Source organism: Eschscholzia californica, unplaced genomic scaffold (genome assembly GCF_041429995.1).
Source record: "Eschscholzia californica isolate CP2 unplaced genomic scaffold, dmEscCali1.0.p SCAF_1, whole genome shotgun sequence".
In the NCBI taxonomy this organism is placed as follows: domain Eukaryota; kingdom Viridiplantae; phylum Streptophyta; class Magnoliopsida; order Ranunculales; family Papaveraceae; genus Eschscholzia; species Eschscholzia californica.
In genome coordinates, this window is record NW_028238198.1 from 40,816,764 (window position 1) to 40,842,951 (window position 26,188).

Genomic DNA, 26,188 nt, shown 5'->3' on the forward strand with positions numbered 1-26,188 from the left:
AAAAGAGCCGGAATTTTTTTGTCAACTATTGGGCTGGGATATGAATCTGCATTAGTGACCAAAACTATTTATATAGGCACTCAAATTTAATAATGCACTAAAATTTAATAATGCATATAGGAAAGGAAGCTCACGTTTGGGCCGTGGGGGCACGTGACCCCATGGGTCCCTATGTGGGCTCGCCCCTGCACATAAGACTCCGTTGTCCAAACATGATCATAGAAACAATCTTCTTCATCGTAATTTATACTTCTATAGTTTATGTGATGATTCTGTAGGAAATTCCATCAGTGTTGGTTTACTACAAGGAAAAAAACATATACATTAGTAAGAAAAATTTATAATTTATCATAAACGACATTAAACAATGAATAAATTATCCATAATGTTTGATCAACTTCAACATGTGTTGGAGATATATAGTATTTTAGTTTGAATCACATTGACACTGTTATATAACACAAATATGTGTAATTTGCTATAAACTACATGTACTGCTTCAGAAATTACGCAATTATACGTAATGTTGGAAAGTATGAAAAGGTTAAGAGAAGCTTTATACGCTTGTCGTGGCATCTTTGCAGGTATGAAAAGGTAGAGTAATGTTGGATAAATTTTTAATAATGTATGCACATCTGTAATATGTATTTGATATCAATGATAAAGTACGTATAATTTGTATAAAAAATACACATATATATCATTCAGTAATAATAACATCTTACCTGTAAAGTTCGCGTAATTTACTAGAAAGTATAGAAATGTATACTAAATTAACTGTATTGTATATTCTGTTACGAGAAACAGTACGGATAATCACCAGGTTCGAAAATTATACGGAATTATAGATCTGATCTGAAGAAAGATCAGAAACCACAGAAAATTAAACATAAATCTAAAGAAATATGAAATGATAATCGGATGAAAACAAAACATAATCAGTTTGAACGAATCAGTAAAGAAGGATTAACCATCCATATCATAAATAATTATGAAAATCTTAGAGAGAGAAAATAAACCTCATAAATCTGTAAACAAACAGGAAAACAAAATGAATAAATCTGTTACGATTAATGTTACAGATAGAGAATCTGTTACTTTAACTTGAGAAGCAGATGAAGGATGAATGTTTGTGTAACTTGATTAGAAGTTGAATGTTTGAAAATCAATATAATGAAGATAAAACAAGATTTTAGAATTTAATGGAGGTTTTGTTATGTGAATCGGATTTAGAGAGGGATAATAAAGAGATTTCGGTTACTGAAAATAATGAAGCTAACCTCACTTTGTTTATAAACGTGATTGGAGAGAGAATGTGGAAGATAAAAATGGAAGAAGATATTTATGGATTTTGAAGATAAATCAGTTATTATATATGAGGAAGGTTAGATTTAGAAACGTGATTGGAGAGAGAATGTGGGAGATAAAAATGGAAGAAGATATTTATGGATTTGAATGTTATAATATATGAGGAAGGCTAGATTAGGAATTATGATTTAATTGGTATTCTAGGGATTTGTGTTTTCTCTCTAGATGTATACAAATGGACTAGATATCCATTTACATTATTATTTTGGTTTTCAAACCCTTTAAGGTATTAGAGAGGACTAAATGTCACATTAGGGTCCGTTTTTAGGACTATAAGCTCAAAAATTCCAAAAAAAATTTACTAATTTTTCAAGTCTGAACTCGTACTTTATTAATAGCATCCATTAAATAGAACATTATACTTGTGGTTACAGATGTTCATATTAACATACTAGTAATCCTATTCCTTACTTTATTCTCTAGGTAAAAGATCTTTTTTCCTTTATTATCTATAATTTTAGATACATCCAATAAACTTATTTGCATCACTATACCATTCTACATTTTAGAAGCTTCCGTCGTGATCCTACTCAAAGCAAGTGCAGTCTTGGATCCAGATGGACGGCCCAATTGTTTGGAGATAAACTCGCCAGCGGACATGAGCTTGCCAAGATCCACATTGGTTTTCACACCCAACCCATTTAGCATATACACCACATCTTCGGTTGCAACATTTCCAGAAGCCCCCTTCGCGTATGGACAACCTCCTAGGCCCGACACAGATGAATCCAATGCGCTAATGCCCATCTGTTGTAGAAAGCATAAAGAAAAGGTTTATACTTCGAAAGAATAATTTCATCAAGAGGTAATAAAATGGATCAGACCCTTCTTTCCGATTACCCCAACAAACAATTTATAGAAAATATCAAAGCACATTATGAACACACAAAGTTCGATCCAATTAGCCCCATAATTTTAGTGTTAAGGTTACTTACTTGGAGTGATACTAAAATATTGGAAAGAGCCTGGCCGTATGTGTCGTGGAAATGAACAGCGAGCTTTTCTGCCGGGACAACTTCCATAACGGCTTCAAGCATTGGAATAACAGTGCCTGTGCCAAAGGAAAGATAGATAACAAAGAACACGTAAGTCTAGCTGCCTCAAAATTATTTTCCGGAAGGAAAAGAACAAGGACTGAAAAATATCATGTAGCAAATCATGGTTCGTGTATAAATTGACCAGGTTAGTGGAGACATAGGCACAATTAATAAGAAGAACGTAAGTATAAGATTGATTATAAATGATGAAGTAATAATTCTAGTAACGATCTACTAATTTTACAGGTATGAAGAACAGAATATATATCCTAATTGACTACTTTTAGAGAGATGTCTGCACAAACAAATTTTAGCTTCTTAAGAAATTAAACGTAAAATAGGATGTTTGAAGTTTTACCAGGTGTACCAACCCCAATTGTATCGCCAAGGGAGACCTCGAAGCAGCCCATATCATAAAGCTCTTTTGCCACATGTGCAACTTTTGAGGGAGGTACTGCTCCCTCAACTGGACACCCCACAACACAAGAAACATACCTGAAGTAATACGACATTGCTTAGGAATCAGTTCTAGTGCAAACGAAAATGGTGAACACCACCACTTTTTTCGACGGAGAAATTCTCAAATTACCAACCACTAAAAAATATAAGTCTCATGACAAAGAGAATCTCAAATTTTCAGATGAATATGCAATGTGCAAGTGATGGTCTTTTGCTAGCTTGGTTTTCCGACTAAGAATAGTAGATGGGAACATAGAGAGACGAGATTAGTGATGGATATTTGGTAATGCTTAAGACCTGTAATGACTCTGGAAACTTCTCAACTAGTCCATATTTACAACCTAAAGTGTAAATGGTTTAAATTCAGATTAATACATCAATATGGCTTCCTGCGACCCGACTCTCGACACACTTCTAGTAACAGTATACCGACAGCTGAAATGAAGAACTTGCAGCAACCAAGTAATGGGCTACAAATGAAAATATAATATTGGAGACAAGTAGCAAAGAGAAAACCAACTAAAATAGGATAAGAGGATCTCAAATCTCTACAGGAATAAAGAATTAGTATTACTGAGACTAAATTACCTTCCCACATAAAGCTGGAACAAGCACGTTTATAAATTAAAGAGTGATAAAACATACATACCCACGAACAGGAATTGAGAGCTTCCTAGCAGCAAGAGCAATTTCACGATAACGATTGAGACTTTCTTCTATGGTGCAATTAATGTTTGATTTGGAAAACGATTCAGATGCCGACGCAAACACAGCAACTTCCTTCGCTCCAGCTGCAATAGCGGCTTCAAACCCCTAAATGAAACAACTAGAGTTATTAGAGACCTCCTCCCGAAGTTTCAATTTTTTCTACACAGATGAGCTTCCTTACTTTTAGATTTGGGGTTAACACAGGAAGTCTAACACCCTCCACAGTTCGAATTGCTTCCATGACATCCTTTGCATCAGCTAGCTGAAGCACATAATGTATGGTTGGACAGAGTTCAGTTTCTATTTAAGGAACTAACAGACATGAATAAGCGATTGTGAGTTGTGACTCAAATAAAATTGAATGCATAAACATGACATTTAAGATTAGTCCTACAAAATTGCCAACTGTAAGGCAATATTTTACCATCTGGCCCATCAGACTGACCAAACATGCCATCTTTAAGGCAAAAAACTGCATGTAGAGTGTAAATGTCGTAGAAACACAAAAGCTGTATGTGAAGGTTAAAATACCTGCGGCACCCATTTTGGAGAGACAAAACTTGTAGCCTCAACAACAGCCAAGCCAGATGAGACTAGCCTCTGTATCAGTTCAATCTTTACAGATGTGGGAACGATATTCTTCTCATTTTGCAGTCCATCCCTTGGGCCAACTTCCACAATCTTTACGAATGTTGGTATACCTCTTAAAAACTGCATCAAAGAAAACCCGTTACAAATCCAATTTTAAATCAGAAAGCGTATGCACTTGAGTCGGACCAAAAACAACGTTGTAAAGGTAACTGACCATCTGTTCGCCCAAGATATTCAAAATTCTCTAAATATTTATTTGTAGAAAATAATGACATGCGAATGTACTAAATCTATGCCAAGTTTCCAAAATAAATTCCTTAACAATAAATATTTAGGTATAATCAGAGGCGTGGCTACATTGGGGCCTATGGGGGCACATGCCCCCACAAGCCCCAATGTTAATAATGATCCCCCAGTAGTTAGTTCTACTAATACCCTAGTCCCTAGTTATGCACAACATGCATCTAGGTCCAATATATGTGGATCAAGTTTTATTACATTTTGTAATTTTTCTTTGGTTAGTCTTTGATAAAATGGGTTAAAATAAATATGTTATTGTAATTTTTTCATTTAAATCTAATTCGGTTTTGTATAAAATTGGTTATTTAAAATTTAATTCAGTTTTATATAACATAGGTTATATGTAATGAGATTCTTTACTGCCATATCCATTACAAATTTTACAATAGCATGAATTTTTCCCGATATGAACATTGGTTTGTGAAAGAAATATGGATCAATTGTAACTTATTCCTACGCGTCGACGAAACTATAACAATTTGATATCTATAGTTTTATTATGCAATAGGTTCGACAGAAAAAAAAAATGTGTTCAGTACGAAAGTAAATATATCAAGACTTGCAGAATTTGAAGTTTTATTTTACTATTACAAAACAAAAAGTACCAGAAGACTTAAAAAATAAGTTTTTATTTCCACTGCACTTTTTTTTTTGATGATTTTATTTATTGTCGTAAGTTTAGCATATTAATAGTTTTATCCTCACTAAAGTGCCCCCACTAAAGAAAAATTCTAACTTCGCCACTGGGTATAATTAAGTTCTAATGCGAGTATAATTTAAGGTGATTATAAACTACATATATTATCCTATAAATATACAGGGTTCCTGCATTCCCTTGGCCACTCAATGTGGATACTGTTCAATAAAAGCCAATCAAGTTCACTGACTTTCTCATGAGTCATGACTAGGCAATTAACTTGACTCGGGACAGTTGGACTGCTGACAAAATGAATTTTGGACAAAATAGAGAAAGAAATTGAACAAAACAATGACTACTCTCTTGTTTATAGACGAATGGGATTCAAGAAAATCTAATGCTACTTCTCATTCAAGAATCCTTGTCATAAGAGAACATCAACATTTGGGCTTCAGGGTAACATTTAACAACGTATAAGAATTTCCGAATACCTTATTATTTACGCCACTTCTGCCCTCATCACCGCACAAAGAGCTACACTGACGATCTGCAATATACCCTGAATTGGAACCTTTAGGATTCCTATCTAGACTTTTAGCTTTTCTGTACAAGGAATGCCCCCCATTAATCTCCTTTGTTTGCCTTCTCCATGGATATATCTCTCTACTGTATTCTCCACTGCAAAAAACAAAATTAAATAAGTTGTCTAACTTACGCTGCAAACTGGAATGTCCAAAATATGTGTATGATCTAAAGGCTCCAATATTGTACAAAAATTAGACTTCAGACGTACTGTGCTGCAAATTAAATAAATGAGGCAAGACTATATCATAATTCATCCATCACTTTTCTAAGGCGACCTGTAGCCTGTAGTTTGCCACGTAGTCGTGCAAGTAATACCAAGAAAATTTCTGATGGGAATGTCTCCTAGTCATGCAAATTAGGCACACTGGAAATCAGGCCATTCCAAGAGTCCTTATCCATAATCCACAATCAACAGTAAAATGGTTGGCTCAATGGCTCTACCGCTCTAGGACTAATTTCCAACTATTAGGTGATACAGGTACATGTTTTAGAGAAACATCCACATACAAAGCGAGTTTCTGATCACGTTCATGTGAATTTACATGCAAGTGTGAGGATCCTTTCTCCTTATAAATAGTATTACGTTTTCTATTTGCATGTTTCCTTTATTTCATAACGTAATGAAACAATCAAACAATAACGCAAATACTGTTATGATGTGAAAAACAAAATTAGTGGCAACAACCATAGTTACCATACTTTCCAGTTAGCTAAGCTCCTGAACTGTCCAGTTAGATATTTCTGATTTAAAAAGCGTCACAGTTTCAGTTTACAAATCAAATACTTGACCTTTCCCCAGTGTCTTATCTAAAGTAATGTCAAGCTATTAAGTTGCTTAGCCTAAAGAGTTTCACTCTTATACTCACAACAGGTTATAACTGAGATAATCGTCAATGTACGACAAAATCATTACTGGAAGTAATAGAACTAGTTAACAGCATATGTGATCCAAGTCAAAGGGCTCTTTGGGATAGTCAAAGGCCGATAATTTCCCTAAGCACATTTAGATATTAGGTCAACAACCCTTGGCTGGAGGAGCTACCAAGTTGGTTTCCACCCTCTAGGTCACGGGTTTGAGACGTGAATACATATTACCTTCCAAAAAAATATATAAGGTCAAGCATAGCATAATGGCAGCCCTCAGAGGCTCAGACAGCGCAAAGGCGTAAGCCTCGTCTCAGGATCAAGCCTGACCAAATTCTACACACTGTAAAAACTCCTCAACACTCTAGTGTTCTAGTTTAGTTTTTTCGAATACCTGGGGGTGTTAAAACATGATGAATGTGCTGAAATACGAATAAAGATCAATAAGTAAATAGGGAAAATAAAAACAACAATATATCAAGGTGATATTGCTTTTGCATTAATTCGCGAAGTGAGAGGTGATCCTTAAAGCTTCGCCTCATTTGCGTTTCTAAACACTAAATGGAGTATCCATAACACATTCCTTGAACTCATCTCCAATCGATAGGATAAATTTTAGATGATATGACATTGCAGCAGCCAAAATTACCCAATAAGGGCCCAAGTTTGAATCTAACTCAAAAGCAACACATCACCAAAGTTACAAGTAGATTGATTGTAATCTATCCAATCTCTAGGTGGTGTTTAATTTTAGTATGTCCAAGTCAATGTTATAGGTTAAAAGGCAACATCACTAATTAAAACATAAAAAAGTTTCAAGTCTCTTTAACCCGAAGTTAACACAAAAAACAAGACCAGCATTCATCGAAAAAATAATACGAGCTACGAAATACTATTTTTGGTACAAGAAACAATTTATGGATTAACCATTACTAGACGATATCCAATATAGAGTCAATAACAACAACAAAAACAAATACAGAACCTCAAGACCAAAGGAAATCATGGTTATGGAAGCATTAAGCAGAAAGAGCGGTTTTTAGTGAATGAAGGTCATGATACTGTATCATTGAGACAACACCAAGAGACAGACCGAATTTATATCGACTATCAACACATAAGTAATAATTATATGCCATGGTTTTATACTGAATGTAACGAAATTGAATATTATTCGTCAATCGACTATCTAGAATCGAATAGAATTGGCGGATAAAAGGAAAGCCAAAAGTTTTGATTTAATGAAGATGAACTTACTTGCAGCTATTGGATGAAGTGCAGGTCCTGTCCTCAACCCAACGATTTTCGATACTCAGCTCGTCGCCTCTAGGCCTGCAAGCACTAGTAGAGAACCTTCGAAACCTATCAACGCCACCCATTTTTGGAAATTTGTCGAGACTAATTGGTTCCTCCAAACTGGACATTGTGTTACGACTGGAAGCGAAAAACGAAACTGGAACAAATTGATAGGACAAGTAAGTGCTCTTTCTCGAACACTTACTCAGGAACTTAGTTACTAACATTATATCGAAATTAGCAAGTTTAAAACTTAAAGAGTATGAATTAATTCACTAGAGTACTTCTCTATCTTCTCAGTCAAATTTACTAACAGTTCTAATGGTAAATATATATAATCTGGTCGTCCTAATTCAAACCCTAGAAATTCCAATTCAGATCATTAACACATGGAAACCATTAAGTAACCAACTAACAATACTATGAGTTCAAAATTTTTGGGGGAAATACTTGTGGAATAAAAGGGTAAAGAGAGATTAGTATATACAGTAGAAGAATCAAACAGACCTGAAATCGATCGAAGCCTATAAACTTGATTGGGAATTTTGCAAAAAGGAGAGAAGAAAAACAGGAGAGGATTAAGAAAGGGGAAAAAGGGGGAAAGTTCGAAAGGTGTGGAAAGAGAAACCCTAGAATGGTTGGCTAGGAGGAATTAACAGACGTGAAAGAGACGTTTGGTAGATAGGTGGGTGATCGAAAGCAAGGTTTTTTTCTGTGTCTCTTATTTTTCCTGGCATTAAATCACCATCAAAGTTAAAGAGAGATAGAGAGAGAGAGAGAGAGAGCGTTGGGGAAGGTGGGTAGGTACATACACAGGTTGGTAGTTAATTTGTTTCCCCAGGGCAATAGGAATTTAGGTTCAGTTTGGTTGGGATGAAATCAATTGTTAGTTTTTTGAGTTGAGGAAGAGAGAGAGAGAGAGAGAGAGAGAGAGAGAGAGAGAGAGAAATTAAATGGTTTTGGTATGAAACTATTATTTTTTTCCTTCCTTGTTAATAATAGACTGAAGAAATAATACTTCAAAAAAAAATTGAAGAGACAATTTTCATTTATTGTAAAAAGAATTTTTTCGATAAAAAAATATTTCCCTTGAAAAAATTCTTACTATAATTTTATAGAAAATATATTATTTTTTTAGTGTCAAGTGAATAGTTGTTGGTTAATGTTACCTTGATTAACAACACTTGGAAAAAAAAACAAACATATTTTTCGAACTATTTGATCAAACGAGATATATATTGCCGACTAAAACATATTATTAACTAAATTTGTAGTTTTGTTTAGCATTTATCTTGAGAGAAACTAGTTAAAGTGTTTCTTTTGGTAAATAACTTGTCAGAGTAAAAAATCTCTTTTTTAAGTGTGAATTTTGGAGTTACAATTTGTTCTTCAAAGAGACTTTGGGCATGATTACCTATATGAGAACTCCATTTCTATTATTCTCTAGCTAACTTAATTAGAACTCCATTTCTATTACTCTCTATCTAACTTTATTAATGAAAATCAATTGTATTATTCCCTTTTATTTATTTTCATTTGTTTGTTGCGAAAATTTTGAATCGATTTATTACTTGTTTACTTTTTTAATTTCTTGTTGGTTTAATCTTTATCTGTGTTTCTAATCGATAACATTGAAATCAAAGTTGGAATTACAAAGGAGATGAAAAGTGAATGCTTTAAAAATTAGATTAGCATATTTCAAAAATTTGTTAAGAATATTTTCGGAAAAATTGAGCTTTTAAATGGTAAAATCATTACCTTATTGTGGGGCAGGTGATTTTGGTGCAGGAAGTTGATTTCACTTTTAAAAAACGACTCAAAATTTGCTGCCTCCAATTTGCCCCAACTAAATGGGACGTTAGGTAGTCTGCACTAATCTTCTCTATTGCAAGTCTTATTTATAGTGTCTTATTTATAGTCGTTCAACAAAAAAAAAAAAGGCTTATTTATAGTGCTACAACAATACTCAATCCCAAGGCAACATGGTTAGATCTAAAATATTAAACCAATATGATAAATATATACTACATAAAAAAGACTTTTGAAGAATGTGGCATTATTATACAAGTAAATGCATAATAATACTTTGGAACAATAACTAAATGGGACAATAACTAAAAAAATCAAAATAATATTGGAAATGAAAAGGAAACCACAAAACATTTCAGAATTATTATTCAGATCAAAAGACAAACAAAGACTAAAGTACCGTTTTGTCATTTTGTGTAACTGATTCTATCATTTTTTAAAATTTAAATCTATATAACTTTTTCTTGAGAAGTCGGTTTTGCATAAAATTTCTATATTTAGAAAGGAGTTCTCATTAGCTTTACAACAAGATACACTTTCAATGCCTTTTTCTCGAATTTTTTTTAGAAAAACTTGGTTTTTTAACAAACTCGATTTGCAATATTTCTTTTTCAAACAGTGTTTGCAATATTTCTTTTCCAAACAGTGTTTGTAATATTTCTTTTGCAAATTGAGTTTGCAATGTTTCTTCTCCGAAAGGTGTTTGCAATATTTCTTCTTCGAACAGTGTTTGCAATATTTCTTTTGCAAACTGAGTTAGCGTCTGCAATATTGCAAACTCAGTTGCGTTTTGTAATATTGTCTTGTACACCATTTCCGTGTTCGACTGATAAGATTTTTTGTTCACCATTTTCTTTTTCTCCAAATTTTAACCTAGTTTCTAAATTTTAGAGCTAAATTAGATTTCGTGAAGGCATTAAATGAAAAATATCGGTTGCTTCATTTATCTTTCCGCATTTTGAGTATATGTCAATCACTGAACTAAACATGACTAGTATAAACTCAAACCTTGTTCGAACATAAAGGTCATGAATCTGCATTCTATTTTCAAGAATGCCAAGAATCGCATTCTGTGATGCCCCAAACCCTAGTAGTTATCGATATTGTTCCCGCTTTAGACACCTCACATAGGTACGGAGTTTTGTTCTTGGCGAAGGCTCCACGATCCCCCCAAAAGGCCTCAACACTTACCAAACTTGAGCATACACCTATATCCCAGGCTCCGGACACTCTCGTGAGCGATGTGGGACTATCACAATCCCCCACCCTCAGCGAAGAGCCGTCCTCGGCTCTGATACCACTTGTGACGCCCCAAACCCTAACAATTATCGATAATGTCCCCGTTTTTTACACCTCACACAGGTACGGGGTTTTGTTCTTGGTGAAGGCTCCACGATCCCCCCCAAAAGGCCTCGACACTTACTAAGCTTGAGCGTACCCCTATAGTCTAGGCTTCGGACACTCTCGTGAGCGATGTGGGACTACCACACATTCCATTTTCAAGAATCCCACAAACCTTTAGATTAGTTGAGAATAGGAAATCATTGGGTTTGATTCGTGAAGATGTCATGTGAGCGAACAACAACAAAAAAAAGCCTTGGCTTAACGTTCCACTAGGTATCTGATCATGCTACCTCAGCGGTTACCTCTTCTCCAAAAGACATTGTCGCTTTCAAAGCAAATTTTGGAAGTACGATATGATCCCTCAAGGTGAATCGAGTTTATGATTCGTGTTACCAAATGATGATAGTTTTTGCTGGAGTCGTCTCTTCTTCTAGCACCAATTTAATGATGTCAAAATTTTTCCTTCTGGTATAATTCAAGATGTTGAGACTGCTTCATTGAATCTCAATCTGCCCCTCTCAAACGAGGGGTAAAACCGAGAAGGAACTCGAAAATCTCTCTGATGCTCAAGAAATCAGATTGTCTTTACAGTTAAAATATTGAGTATCGAGTGACCCGAGTTTAGGAATTAGACCTTTAGTTGATCGTTAAGCTTGAGACTTGGCTTGTAATCGTTGTGTAAGCGTCGTAGTGTTCATGCCTTCTTTTAGGCGAGTTTATTACCATTTATAAGCCGACTGCATTCACCGTATTTAATCAAAACTACTGTTTCATCGTCTTGAGATATCATGCCTCTTTGGGATTGTCCATTATATTTGGTATAGGTAAGTTCCCTTTTTCAAAGATACTCGATATTGAAGATAGATCGTGTTTATCTTCTGGGGAAAGTTTCCTCCCCGCACAAGTTTAATAAATACTCAAGATCCTCACTGACTAGGATGTTTGATAGGATTCATGATTAAGTCGGTAAACATTAGTTGCGCTTCTACCACCCCTACCCCAATATTTCGAGATTGAGGTATCGGTCCCACTTACGCACCCCCTTGTCTTATCTTAAATCCCAATACATACGTAGTTGTATTTGAGGTAGAGTAGATCTTAGACGCCTAAGACAATCGTATCGATTCACCAATTCTTGGCTTGAACGACAGACCTCTTCCGAATTCAACCTTCATGTTGAGTTGTCACAAATTGACCCGTTGGCCTTTTGGTATTTTATTAACTGAGTCAACTGGTGACTATTTTTTGGGTCATCGACGCGGATAATCCATTGAAGATTAAGAGACCGTCTTAGGGGCTTATTACTCCCCAAACAAATCCTCATACATAATTTTCTTAATGCAATGTATTTGCATTTTCCCAAATAGAAGTATGGTATTGTAATAAATTTCATAAATAAATCATCCAAATAGGATTTAAATCTAATAAAGTATTAAATAATTGATATTAGGTTACCGATTAATATTTATGATATAATATTGTTGGTCATCAGTATGTATTATTAATAACTTAACATATAAAAAACTACTGTTTGATTGTGAAAAGAATAAAAAAGATGCAGACGAAGATGCTTTTTTGTCTAAATAAGATGTACCAGTATAAATGACTTGCAATATAAAAAGACCAACTGTGAAAGGAATCGAAAAATGAGGCATAAATATAATACACATATAATCTTATTTCTGTTTCATAAAATCTATAAGTTATTAACATGAAACTAAAAAGAATTTTGAAAATACAACAAAATCGTGCCACAAATGTATTTGAATAATGTAATTTGTCATAAACAAATATGTACAAGTAGGAAAATGATAGAGTGACTTAGAGCATCTCCAACCCCAGCCGGGCGGAGGCCATAATTTTGAAATTATGGCCTCCGCCCAGCGCTCCAAGCCCAACCGGGCGGAGCGCAGGCTGGGGCTCCTCCCTCAGTCGCCCCTAACATTAGGGGCAACTGAAGGGAGGGCCAAGTGACCCCAACGGTCACTTGGGGACAGATCTTGGCCGTTGGTTTATCCAACGACCAGATCTGCTTGTTTTTAAAAAAAAAAATATTAACCAATTAAAAATAACTAAAAAATTAAAAATAACTTAAAAATCAAAATACATTTTTGTAATTCTAATTAGTTTTTTTTTTTAATTTTAGAAAAACTTAAAATATTAGTAATTAAAATACATCCCAACAAATGTCGGTACCCGAATAAATCTTTTTTCGAAAAATAGTTCAAACACGTATTTTATATATACATAAAATCACACACGTTTTTCGCACACCAACTAAAAGTGCACACACGCGTTTCCCACATGAACAAATTTTCGGCATCAAGAGAGGCTGGGACTGGAGCTGAATTTTAGAGGCTGGGGCTGAGGCCAAAAATTTTGAGTGAAAAAGTGTTTTTTCGGCCTAAAAGAGACTGGGGTTGGAGATGCTCTTAGAGGGTGACCAAAAGGGTGCCCAAATTTCTTCATTTAGAAATAAAAGTGGTCCCCACCGTAGTCATATTGAAGTGTGAACAGTTTGAAGTTAGGAAAGAGGCCTTGGGCAAACGGCCCAAAATGAGGGGAAGAATGAGGACCGGGCCCAAGGCAGTCCGGAATTAAGGATCAGGTCCAAAGTGTCAGCCCCTTGAAACTGGAAAACTCAAAGACCTTCGATTTCTGTGATATTACGGATTTGCCATTAAAAAAAAGCGCGAAATTGACCCACTTTTTGGCCAAAATCTGACGTTCAGTCAGGTTTGGAATGACTGCTCCACGCCAACGTCACTTCCCCATTACCTCGAGCCCACGCCTTTCAGTTTTGGAAACCGCTCTATCTCTCTCTCTCCATTACTCCATTAGTCTTGATTCTTCGTCCCCCATTAACGAAAAGAAAACCGCTCACTCTCTCTCTCTCTAAAAACCAGTTCAAAACTCTCAAGTTGTTCTTCATTTCGTTAGTGCAAGATCAGTGAAAGAAAAACTCTAAAGTTGTTCTTCATAAAAGGTAAGTTTTCTCAAAAAAAAAATTAAGTTTCCTTTAACAAAAAGAAAAACCTTAAATCTGAAGAAAAACCCTAAATCTGAATAAAAACCCTAAATCTCCTACTGAACCAGCAACGACGAGGTCGAAATCAGTGAAAGAAAAGAAGATGAAAGAAAAGCAACCAACAAGGAGTAGCCCTCGGGGGAAGATGAAGGTACAGTTACGAAGCTAACTCATTTTAATTTCATGTATATGATCCAGTATTCTAGAAACTTTTTAGTTCCCATGCACAAAGTATTTCGTTTTACTTTTTGACAAAGCTTTGAAATATTTTACTGTTACCATCCTAACTCTTTTTAGTTTCATGTAAATGATCCAGAGGTCTAGAAACTTTTTAGTTCCCATGCACAAAGTATTTCGTTTTTACTGTTTGACAAAGCTTTGGTCAAGATCACTATCAGTTTTATAATGTCCGTTTTATAGTTTACTGTAAAATAGATAGTTTACTGTCAGTTTTATAGTTTACTATAAGTTTATTTGTTCCAAAACAGACAAAGCATACCTTACTGTACACTAGACATTACATAATGCACTGTCAGTTTTATAGTTTACTGTAAATTGATATGTTTCAAAACAAACAAAGCATAGCATACTGTACACTATACATTACATAATGACCTGGCAGTTTTATAGTTTACTGTAAATTGATTTCTTCCAAAAAACACAAAGCATACCATATGATAAACAATACATTACATAAAGCACTGTCAGTTTTATAGTTTACTGACAATTGATTTCTTCCAACACTCACAAAGCATATCATACTGTACACTATACATTACATAATGCACTGTCAGTTTTATAGTTTACTGTAAATTGATATGTTCCAAAACAGACATTCATAGCATACTGTACACTATACTTTACTTAATGCACTGCCAGATTTATAGTTTACTGTCAACTAATTTGTTCCAATACACATATGGCGTACCATCCTGTACACTGTACATTTAATGCACTGTAAGTGATATAATTGAGGGGAAAAAAATTAGTTCAAACACACACAGCATACCATACAGTACAGAATGAAATATATAACATACTGTCAGTTTTTTAATTTACTGTAAACTTATTTGTTCCCGCAGGAAGCTGAACCACAAATAGTGAAGAATACCAAAGGCAAGAGGAAAGCCACCCAACAACCAGAGGGTCCTCAACGAAAAAAAAAAGGCTCCATCAAAAGCTCAAGGAGAGGGAAGTGAACAGAGCGGAAAAGAGTTGAAAAACCGACCCGACAAACTTAATAGCAAACTGTCAAAGGCATACAAGTGGTCCCTTCGTAAAATTTGGGACCAAATGAAGACAACTTATTTTAAGTTGAGTGACAGACAAAAGGAGTTGTTGGATGAGACTCCTTTCAAATACCTATTGAGAGCCTTCAATGACAACAAGCTGGAAATGGCAAATCCAGTTCGTCCAAACAAAGCTATCTTCGAATTACTCAGCCTTTACAATACCAAGACTGAAAGATTCACACTGGCAGGAAAAGAGCTTCAACTGACACCAGAGGATGTGGCCCTCATCCTGGGCTTGCCAATGGAGGGGGAAATGGAAGATGTGATACCGAAGACCAAGGTATTAAGGCAACCGCAGATTGACTTCTGTGTCAAATATTTCGGAGAAGTACCTGGTTATGTGACATGTCACTCGGTATCCGATGCTCTAACCAAAGCCGTAGACGATGAAGATGTGGATGATATGGATATTGTCAAGCTGGTAATCTTATCACTATCTGCTAATCTACTCTTTGCTTCGAGTACTGGTTACTCCATTCCCCCAATCTTCCTCAACTGCTTGGAATCGATGGAAACCATAAAAAAAGTATCGTGGGCAAGAGCAGTGCACGCGTACATGATGGACATGATCAGTTGGCACCCACACGATCCAATCAAAGCTTCGGGATGCCTAATTGTCCTTCCAGTAAGTATTATTTTTTTCACCACAGTTGGTATATTCAGTGACATTTTATTGGTTATATAATTGATTTTATCTCTGAATAGATCTGGTTCTGCGAGCATACTCTATGCTACGTTAGAATAAGCAAGGTTAAGGATGAAGTGCCTCGATTGGTGAGATGGTCTTTGCAAGAAATCGATAAGACCTCCGACGACAAACTTCAGAATCTTATAGAGGACCAGATAAAATTCTGCATCTAATAGTTGAAACATATAAACTGTAGTAACAAATTTACAGTCTGTGTTTTAATGTATCAACAGGTTTATAATGTGTTGTCAGTGTGGTAATTAACCGTCAGTTTTCTAATGTCTTGTCAGTTGTCTAATTTTCAGTAAGTTATGTTACTTTCTGATATATTTTTTTAAATCTTGCAGGTATATGAAAGAAGAATCTGGCCAGAAAATGATATTGAAAGTAGAATTTTGTCAGAAGGAGAAAATCCGAAGAGCTTAACCAATTTGTTGAAAAGAATAGAGAACCAAGAAAGAGAAATCTCCCTTTTGAGACAGGAGCTGGCCAAAGCATGCGAGGAAAGAGACTCAGCTGTAAAAGCTTATTCCGATGTGCTGCAATCAAAATATAGAATGGAAACAGCAATATATGAAGGGGGTCCAAGTCAAGAACAGCTAGAACCTGAGGGGGAAGAAACTGCGCAAACAGCAAGGGAGGAAGAACAAGAAGAAAATGTAAGTGAGAGTGATGGGAGGGAAGAGCAGGATAAAGGACAGGAAAATATAGAAGAGGAGAAGGAACAAAAAAGAAGTGCTACTGATAGTGGTGAAACTGATAAAGAAGAAGAGGGTAAGGATAAAAGTGAGACAGAAAAGGATGAGGAGAGGAATAAAAAAGGAAGTGAAACTGAAAGTGAGAGTGGAGAAGAAGAAGAAGAGGAGATAGAGAAAAATGAGGGGAACCAGAAAGGTAAGAGTGATAGTGAAAGTGAAAGTAGTGAAGAAGAAGAGACAGTGAGAGTAGTGGAGAAAAATGAGGTTAATAAGGCAGGAAAAAGTCAGATAAGTGAGAGTGAGACCAACAGTGAGAGTAGTGAAGAAGAACAGATGGAGATAAATGAGGGTAGGAAGGAAAGTGACAGTGAGAGTAGTGAAGAAGAAGAGACAGTGAGAGTAGTGGAGAAAAATGAGATTAATAAGGCAGGAAAAAGTCAGATAAGTGAGAGTGAGACCGACAGTGAGAGTAGTGAAGAAGAACAGATGCAGATAGATGAGGGTAAGAAGGAAACTGAAATAAAAGAAAAAAATGGAGAAGAAAGTAGTGAAAGTGATGAAGAGAAAACTGAAAGTGAAGAAGAAACTGTGAAAGACGGTCAAGCAGAAAAAAGTGACAGTGAAACAGATGATGATGATGATGAATCGTCCGAGTCAGAGGATGATGCAAAGAAGCAAAAGCATGCTGGCAAAGGAAAAGGCAATCTCTAATTTTCGATTACAGTCAAACTCATTTCAATCAAAGTTAAATAGTACTAAAGAGTAGTTAAGGATAGGAGGTTTTATGACATGTTTAGTGTTAGTGGTTATCGTATTAAAATGGCTTGAACAAAGGTACTTTATGACATATTAGGTGGTTTCCTTTTAGTCAAGATTTTTATGAACTTATGTTTACTTTAACAGAACTTTAATTCATGTTATTCTGCATATCGTTTAACTACATGTTACTAAACGGGTACTGGGATTGAGTTTACTGATCGGGAACTTTACCATGCATCCTCAGTTGTTTTGTTACTTGTAAATTTGAAAATATCAATGACATATATTAATTCCCGATTACATAAAAACAGATAAATACAAAGAGAATGAGGGAAAGGATGAGAGAGATGAGCTTTGGGGCAAGGACGTTAATTTATCGAGCGACGATGACTCTTGGCTTCAGAGGATTCATAACAGAGAGGAAACACTAAAACTACAACAAAAAGTTCAATTGTTAAAAGGTAAGATTAGCATATTTTTTATTCAAATAGATGAAGTTTATGTTATTATAGTGATTATAAATTATTTAACAAACCTAATCTCTAACATTGTATTAAAAAAATGTAGCAAGTGAAGAGAAGGGTAGTACAATCAGCAACAACCAACTAACGGAACCAAGCTTTGATCTGGGAATTGACTGCACACAAATAGTGGTTTGGACACCACCAGAAGAGGGGATCATCAAACATAATACTTCAGATATTTTGCAGACACCACCTAATTCTGACTTTGCAGATATAATCAAAATGGGCAAAGAGTCAGTTGAAGAAGTCTTAAAGAAAAATGTTTCCCCTCCAAAGAGAGTGGCAAGCAAAGGAGAATCAGGGTCAAAGGCTCTTCAGAATTCTCTTATAAGAAGGGTGAAGCAAAACCCACGTGTGCGGAAAGCGACATTCAAGGCAGATACGGGAAAGGAAATTGTGGCTGTTGAATCCATGAATTTCAACAAAGAAGTCAAACAGAGCTTAGGTGACTGGAAAATAGGAGGGCTTTGGCCTTATGTGCTTCAGAAAGAAAGACCTCTACTGCTAGAGTTCTGCAAGAAAGGCTGGAAAAAGTAAGTTTCCTGTAAATATTTTAAGGGAGATTTTAAAAGGCCTCCCCGTTTTTGTTAAAAGGCCTCCCCATGGTTTCGTTGACTTGGTAAAACACGTTTGACTTGGCTTGGTTAAAGGGCCCCCTCTTTGAATGGGTGAAAAAAACCCCCTTTAAGGGTGTATTTCACCCACATCATTTGACCACGCCACATCATCACCTTCTCCGGCAAGGTCGCCGGCCGGCGACCTTCAAACCAAATTTTTTTTTTTTTTTTTTTTCTTTCTCTCCTCTCTCTCTCTCTCTAAGAACTCCGGCGAAGGGTTCCTTCGCCGGAGTTCTTAGAGAGAGAGAGAGGAGAGAAAGAAAAAAAAAAATAATAATAATAATTTGAAGGTCGCCGGCCGGAAGTTTGGCCGGCCGGCGACCCTGCCGGAGAAGATGATGATGTGGCGTGGTCCACATCACCGGTCTTGGGTTAAGTTTGACCTAACGGCGTTAACTTTGCCGTTAGGTCAAATATTGATGAAGGAGGTGCTCTTTTGTAGAGGGGGCCTTATAACCAAATGGGTTATAATGAGAGGCGCTTTTAGCGGGGAGGCCTTTTAACAAAAACGGGGGGGCCTTTTAAAATTTCCCATATTTTAATTTATTAAACATTTGAATGTGTCACGTACATTATTGAATGTCTCGTAAATTATGAAATGTACGGTACAGACTGGAGGTGTGGAAGAAAGATAATGAACACCGTCTAACTGGAAAAGAGTTAGATGATCTAATGATGTATAGAGAGTGCGACTCTCAAATCATCGATTGGTTTGCAGACCACCTTCACAGCAGGCCAGATAACAAAAGCAAAGAGATCATATTCTTGTCAGCCATCCTCTACGTAAGATTGCTTCGCACTTTTTGTATTGTGTTACTATCAAATATTTGTTAAAATGTATTATTGGTAATTTGCAGACGTTGATCATCCAGAAACGGCACCCCGATACAATAACTGCAAATTTGCAGACCAGAATTAAGGAGCAGTTTATCAGAGGCCATACCTCAGCGTTGTGTGTTCCAATTAACACACCATACACCGATGATGCATACTATGGTTACCACTGGACGCTTCTGGTGTATAGGTTCCATGAAAATGATTGGATACACTATAATTCACTAATCAATGATCGACATCTGGCTCAAACGTGCAACAAGAATGCAAGAGAGTTTGCAATACTCCTTGCAGGTGTGTTAAATGAATTGAATTACGGACGAAAACGACTGAAGAAAAAGATCCCATTTTTAAGGGAAGAAGAATGTCCACAGGAAGGGAAAGAGTAAGTCCCATTCATTGTCAGTTTTATAATGTCCGTTTTATAGTTTACTGTCAGTTTTATAGTTTACTAGACATTACAATAAATTGATTTGTTCCAAAACACACAAAGCATACCTTATTGTACACTAGACATTACAGAATGCACTGTCAATTTTATAGTTTACTATAAATTGATTTGTTCCAAAACACACAAAGCATAACTTACTGTGCACTAGACATTACATAATGCACTGGCAGTTTTATAACTTACTGTACACTAGACATTGAGTTGTTCTCTTGTTTACTTCTTCTAATGGCTACAACTTGGTATAATGAAAATTTGTTTTTATCCTGCAGACCGGACTGCGGTCTTTACGTAATGCTGCATCTGGAAAGAATATTCATAGACAGTCAAGACTTTAGCATGCCAAACAGTTGCACGCAGCCCGAACAATTTAGCGACAGATCTAGAAGAATGAGAACGGAGGTGACGTACAAAATTTTAAGGGAGTCACAAAAAGCTTGGAGTAAGATGATGTAAAAGGAGGGCTTATAATTGTAAAAAATGTTGTGGAAATGTTATTAACTTCTGTTGTACTGAAAAATACTTCTGTTTTGTATTATGCCAGAGTGGAAAACTAAGTTAAGGTTTTAAAATTCAACAACTTCGACCAAAGGTATTTTAGTTAGATAATGTACTGTCAGTTTTATACTTTACTGTCAATGTTTCTGTTCAAATACACATACAACATACATTACAGGTACAAGGCATTACATAATCTACTGCCAGTTATCTAATGTACTGTCCGTTCTATAATGTACTGTCCGTTTGGAGGTGGACAACAGATCTTTTTGAAGGGTAAAAACTTGTACAACTTAGACTCAATCATTATGTACAATTTCGCCCAAAGGACACAAGATGTGAAAGGTACTCAATGGTTAGAAACTATCAAATACACATACAACTTACATTACAGGTACAAGGCATTACATAATCTACTGCCAGTTATCTAATGTACTGTCCGTTCCATAATGTACTGTCCGTTTGGAGGTGGACAACAGATCTTTTTGAAGGGTAAAAACTTGTACAACTTAGACTCAATCATTATGTACAATTTCGCCCAAAGGACACAAGATGTGAAAGGTACTCAATGGTTAGAAACTATCAAATACACATACAACTTACATTACAGGTACAAGGCATTACATAATCTACTGCCAGTTATCTAATGTACTGTCCGTTCTATAATGTACTGTCCGTTTGGAGGTGGACAACAGATCTTTTTGAAGGGTAAAAACTTGTACAACTTAGACTCAATCATTATGTACAATTTCGCCCAAAGGACACAAGATGTGAAAGGTACTCAATGGTTAGAAACTATCAAATACACATACAACATACATTACAGGTACAAGGCATTACATAATCTACTGCCAGTTATCTAATGTACTGTCCGTTCTATAATGTACTGTCCGTTTGGAGGTGGACAACATATCTTTTTGAAGGGTAACAACTTGTACAACTTAGACTCAATCATTATGTACAATTTCGCCCAAAGGACACAAGATGTGAAAGGTACTCAATGGTTGGAAAATTGTACAACTTGTACAACTTTTTGAATGGGAGTTGTAAAATATCTTGTTCACAACTTAGTGTAGCGTAAATTGATTCGTTCCTACTTCTAAACTTTGTATATTTTCTAGGTCGCCAAGTGATTTTCTCTAACTCCCGCCTTCTAACAATGGTGATGGATCTACTGTCAATGTTTCTGTTCCAATAAACTTACAAAATACAATAATGTACACACAGGCATTAAAATACGTACTGACAGTTTTATAATGTACTGAAAGTTTTACAACGTTCTGTTTCGTAAATAAAACAGTTTACTATAAAGAAACACATGTACTGCAAATCGTGAAATGTACTCTACATACAACAGTAGACAGCAAAAAGAAACTTACATTTCCAAAGGAAGTGCTAACAAAATACTGGGCACTTGAAGAAGTGCTAAACAAAATCAGATAGATAAGTGCTAACCCATCGCTCTATTGGTTCGTTACAAGATGCACGATTGTGGGTCGTCAGTTGATTACATCTGCCACACACCCTCTGTCTTTTGGTAAAATACCCGACACTTTCAATTCGAGTGGTACGAGGTCTACCAGGACGTCTCTTTGTGAGAGGAGGAAGAATCATCGTGTCTGGGTCATATGATTTAGGCTCATCAAACAAAGGTACAGGCTTAACGGGATGACTGTACGTCTTATAATAGGCTTCGGTAGTGAAATTGGAATCAAAAAATGAAGAGGCATCACCACCGTTCATTTTTATACACAGAATCGCATGCTCACATGGTATGCCTTCTACTTGCCACTTGCGACAAGTGCAGGTCCGTAGGGCCAAGTCAACTGAATGGGAGGGCATAGATAATACCTCGTACTGAGCTTCTCCGGACTGGACGCACGTCCAACTACAAGCCACTTTGTAACGCAGTTGCATTTCTTTATCTACCTTCGGGCATAAGAAGGTAGACCAACTAGATGACTCAACTCGCCTCTCGTTCATCATATTCATGATCTTCATTCGCAGCATATCGAGCATGACTGTTATTGGCATAACTCTCTCGTCTCGGATCCATGAATTGAAGGACTCAGACAAGGAAGAGCAAATTAAACCGTACCTTTTCCCTGGAAAGAAGGCATCTGCCCAATGAACAGGGTCGACTGAGTTCAAAAAAGCTTCAGCTCCAGCCCCACCCATTACACAAATCTCCCCAGTGTATTTTCTAAAGTCTGAGGCAGTAAGTGCACGAGCCGCTTTGAACATCAACGACTGGAAATAATCTGACTTCTTGGCACCATTTCTAACTCGTAAATTCAAGTTGTTCCGCAAATGCCACACGCAATAGGAGTGGTTGGCCGATGGGAATACAGTCCGAACACCATTTAATATATCGTTATGCCTATCGGACATAAAAGTAAGTGATTCACCAATATCTATACAATTCTTCAAGTTCCCAAAAAACCAGAGCCAGTTGTGATCGTTTTCTACATCAACAACAGCATAGGCAAGAATGAAAAAACCTGCGTACAACAGAATGATTGAGCATAAACATTACTGTTTCCTGTAAATGTAAGCATGTCTCGGGAACTAACAAATGGACAGAACACGGTTTAGTCGTCTGACAATTATACAATGTACGAGGAACAGTTCCAAGAGAAATAGAATAATTACCGTCGTTTCCATTCTTCGCAACTGCAGCCAGAATACATCCATTATACTTTGTTTTAGCAAACGTACCATCAACAAATATCAGAGGTCTTACAAAACGATGCGACTCTTCATCAACTTCCAGATCGATATGACTGTTAGGATTAGATCTTGACAGAGCATCAACATACCATGAGAGTTTTGCATAGGAATCAGCTTCATCACCAAATCCTATACAAATTGCCGCATTTCGAGCATGATATGAGTAGTAGTAACTCAGTTTAATACCATAATCTTTTTTGAAGGAACTAACAATATCCTTGGTGCTCTTGGTAGGGTTCTCTCTAATGTCTTCTGCAATCAATAAACTAACAGCTTCAGTCGATAGTCGAGGTTTCCGTACACCAGTGATGAAGTCTTCACAGGTGTGAACGGGGTTATAGGCTTTCTGGATAAACATAGATCTCGACTTAAGAGGAGCAACCGCGTGTATTTTCCACTTGCATTTTGTACCTTTGCAAACACAGGTGACACGATCGCGGCCATTCTTCACAAACACATAATTGTAACCGTGTTTGATTGAGTATCGACTGAGAGCCTGGCGAAATGCAATCACACCGCCAGGAAATTCTTGACCCTCATGGGTGAATACTTCAGGCCAACTCTCAGACCGAGAGGTTCTCTTCTGACAAGAGCAGTGGAACCATCACCATGGTTAGAAGGCGGGAGTAAGAAGAAATCACTGGGCGACCTACAAAAATACACAAAGTTTAAAACCAGGAACGGAATAACTTACCTTACATTTAATTGTGAACCAGACATTTTACAACTCCCAGTCAAAAGTACTGTACCGATTCAACTCTTGTGGAATCATTGAAGTGTATGATCGAGGCACAATTGACGAATTAGGCATGAAAAAACCACATTCCAACCTGCGTAAGTTAAAGAAATATATAGATATATAGGAATAGAGAACTGAATAATGTACCGTAAACTATCAAACGACAAGGGAACAGGCTAACAGATCAGGAACTTAAATTTGTACAGTATACTTGAACAATAAAATTGAAAATATAAGCAATGAAAATGTACCGATTCGAAGTTAACGTGTTAGGATTAGAGATATGACGTTCCAACCTGTAAAAGTTAAAGAAACTAAAAGTATAGACATATTGCAAAACGGGAACTGAATAATGTAAGGCCAACTTGGACACTGAAGGGGAACGGGGAGAACAGATGCAAAAATGTACCGATTCATTGCTTCTGTACTCATTGAGGGTGATGATCTTGACAAATTTGAAGCATTCGAAGGGAAGAATTCAAGTTCAAACTTGAGTAATTACAGAAATAAGGTGAAGAGGTGAAGGAACATGTACAGAAAACTGACCAAGTACAACACACCTTGTATAACTACGTAGGAACTACAACATGTACAACCAACTATAAAACACAACGGGAACTACATACTGACTAATAAATATACCGATTCATTAAGGGTGGTGATCTTGAAGTACTTGATGGGTAGGGACTGCAGAATTCACGTTCTGCTTCACGAATGGACTCTTCATTTGACTGGGACGCCATTTCTTCTCTATTCATTCTGCATAAGAGAAGGATCGGGAACTGAAGAATGTACCGTAAACTATCCAACGACGAGGGAACGGACTAACGGATTAGGAACGTAAGTTTGTACAGTATAGTTGAACAATAAAATCGAACATATAAGGAATGAAAATATACCGATTCATTAAAGGTGGTGATCTTGAAGTACTTGATGGGTGGGGACTGAAGAATTCACGTTCTGCTTCACGAATGGACTCTTCATTTGACTGGGACGCCATTTCTTCTCTGTTCATTCTGCATAAGAGAAGGATCGGGAACTTTAGAATGTACTGTAAACTATCCAACGACGAGGGAACGGGCTAACGGATAAGGAACGTAAGTTTGTACAGTATAGTTGAATAATAAAATCGAACATATAAGGAATGAAAATATACCGATTCATTAAAGGTGGTGATCTTGAAGTACTTGATGGGTGGGGACTGAAGAATTCACGTTCTGCTTCACGAATGGACTCTTCATTTGACTGAGACGCCATTTCTTCTATGTTCATTCTGCATAAGAGAAGAATCGGGAACTTTAGACTGTACTGTAAACAATCCAACGACGAGGGAGCGGCCTAACTGATAAGGAACGTAAAATTGTACAGTATAGTTGAACAATAAAAACGAACATATAAGGAATGAAAATATACCGATTCATTCAGGGTGGTGATTTTGAAGTACTTGATGGGTGGGGACTGAAGAATTGACGTTCTGCTTCACGAATGGACTCTTCATTTGACTGGGACGCCATTTCTTCTCTGTTCATTCTGCATAAGAGAAGGATCAGGAACTTTAGAATGTACTGTAAACTATCCAACGACGAGGGAGCGGCCTAATGGATAAGGAACGTAAAATTGTACAGTATAGTTGAACAATAAAAACGAACATATAAGGAATGAAAATATACCGATTCACAGTTGACGTGTTAAGATTAGAGATATGACGTTCCAACCTGCAAAAGTTAACTAAACGAAAAGTATAGACATATTGCAAAACGGGAACTGAACAATGTACGGTCAACTTTGCCACTGTAGGGAAACATGTACAGAAAACTGACCAAGAACAAACACTATATAACTAAGTAGGAACTACAAAATGTACAACCAACTATAAAACAAAAAGGAAACTGTATACTGACTAGTAAATATACAGATTCATTAAGGGTGGTGTCTTGAAGTACTTGATTGGTGGGGAATGAACTAGTGTTACAGTAAATCATTAGTTTCGAAGGAGTTGTTCAAAGGATCCTAATATAAATCATTTTGGTGACCTCTGTTGGAAGTATATCCATCATCTTGAAATTATTTCATTCAATGCAAGTAGATGAGTTTAAATGTTTTTGTTTTTGTTTAAGGAGTATTCATGGCAGAAACATGAAAGGGACAGTCAAGCAAAACAAATATGAATGAGTTGTAGAGTCTAACTGTTTGTCTTTAAGGAGCAGTGGACCAAAAGAAACATTAAATGATAACATTGAAGGCTAAAAGATGAGATTTAAGAACATTAAAATGATAACATTAAATGATACCATTCAAGGCTAGAAGATGAGTTTAAATGCTTTTGTTTTTGTTT

The 26,188-nt window shown here is 36.3% G+C and overlaps 3 protein-coding genes across 8 annotated transcripts; 1 reads left to right on the forward strand and 2 right to left on the reverse strand.

Annotated features, from left to right (window-relative positions):
• Positions 1-1,673: 1,673 nt before the first annotated feature.
• On the reverse strand, positions 1,674-8,857 carry LOC147566841 (Aldolase superfamily protein). Of its 6 annotated transcripts, none has more exons than XM_086653401.1 (9): positions 8,353-8,857; positions 7,807-8,002; positions 5,592-5,778; positions 4,104-4,283; positions 3,754-3,834; positions 3,514-3,677; positions 2,764-2,900; positions 2,304-2,419; positions 1,674-2,115 (listed from the first exon to the last, which is right to left on the reverse strand). In XM_086653401.1, exons 2-9 carry the CDS (start codon positions 7,971-7,973, stop codon positions 1,867-1,869), a joined length of 1,281 nt encoding a protein of 426 aa, XP_086509527.1. In that variant the 5' UTR covers positions 7,974-8,002; positions 8,353-8,857; the 3' UTR covers positions 1,674-1,866. The 6 variants fall into 6 exon arrangements, with proteins under 6 accessions (XP_086509527.1, XP_086509529.1, XP_086509531.1 ...); XM_086653403.1 differs by having other exon boundaries at positions 7,807-7,983; positions 8,353-8,811; XM_086653405.1 differs by having other exon boundaries at positions 7,807-8,033; positions 8,353-8,811.
• Positions 8,858-16,227: 7,370 nt separating this feature from the next.
• Positions 16,228-17,586, forward strand: LOC147566842 (uncharacterized). Its single transcript, XM_086655815.1, has 2 exons — positions 16,228-16,239; positions 16,354-17,586. Exons 1-2 carry the CDS (start codon positions 16,228-16,230, stop codon positions 17,413-17,415), a joined length of 1,074 nt encoding a protein of 357 aa, XP_086511941.1. The 3' UTR covers positions 17,416-17,586.
• Positions 17,587-21,809: 4,223 nt separating this feature from the next.
• LOC147566843 (uncharacterized) lies at positions 21,810-23,472 on the reverse strand. Its single transcript, XM_086655824.1, has 2 exons — positions 23,004-23,472; positions 21,810-22,885 (listed from the first exon to the last, which is right to left on the reverse strand). The coding sequence occupies exons 1-2, from the start codon at positions 23,470-23,472 to the stop codon at positions 21,810-21,812; spliced, it is 1,545 nt and encodes a 514-aa protein (XP_086511950.1).
• Positions 23,473-26,188: the final 2,716 nt, after the last annotated feature.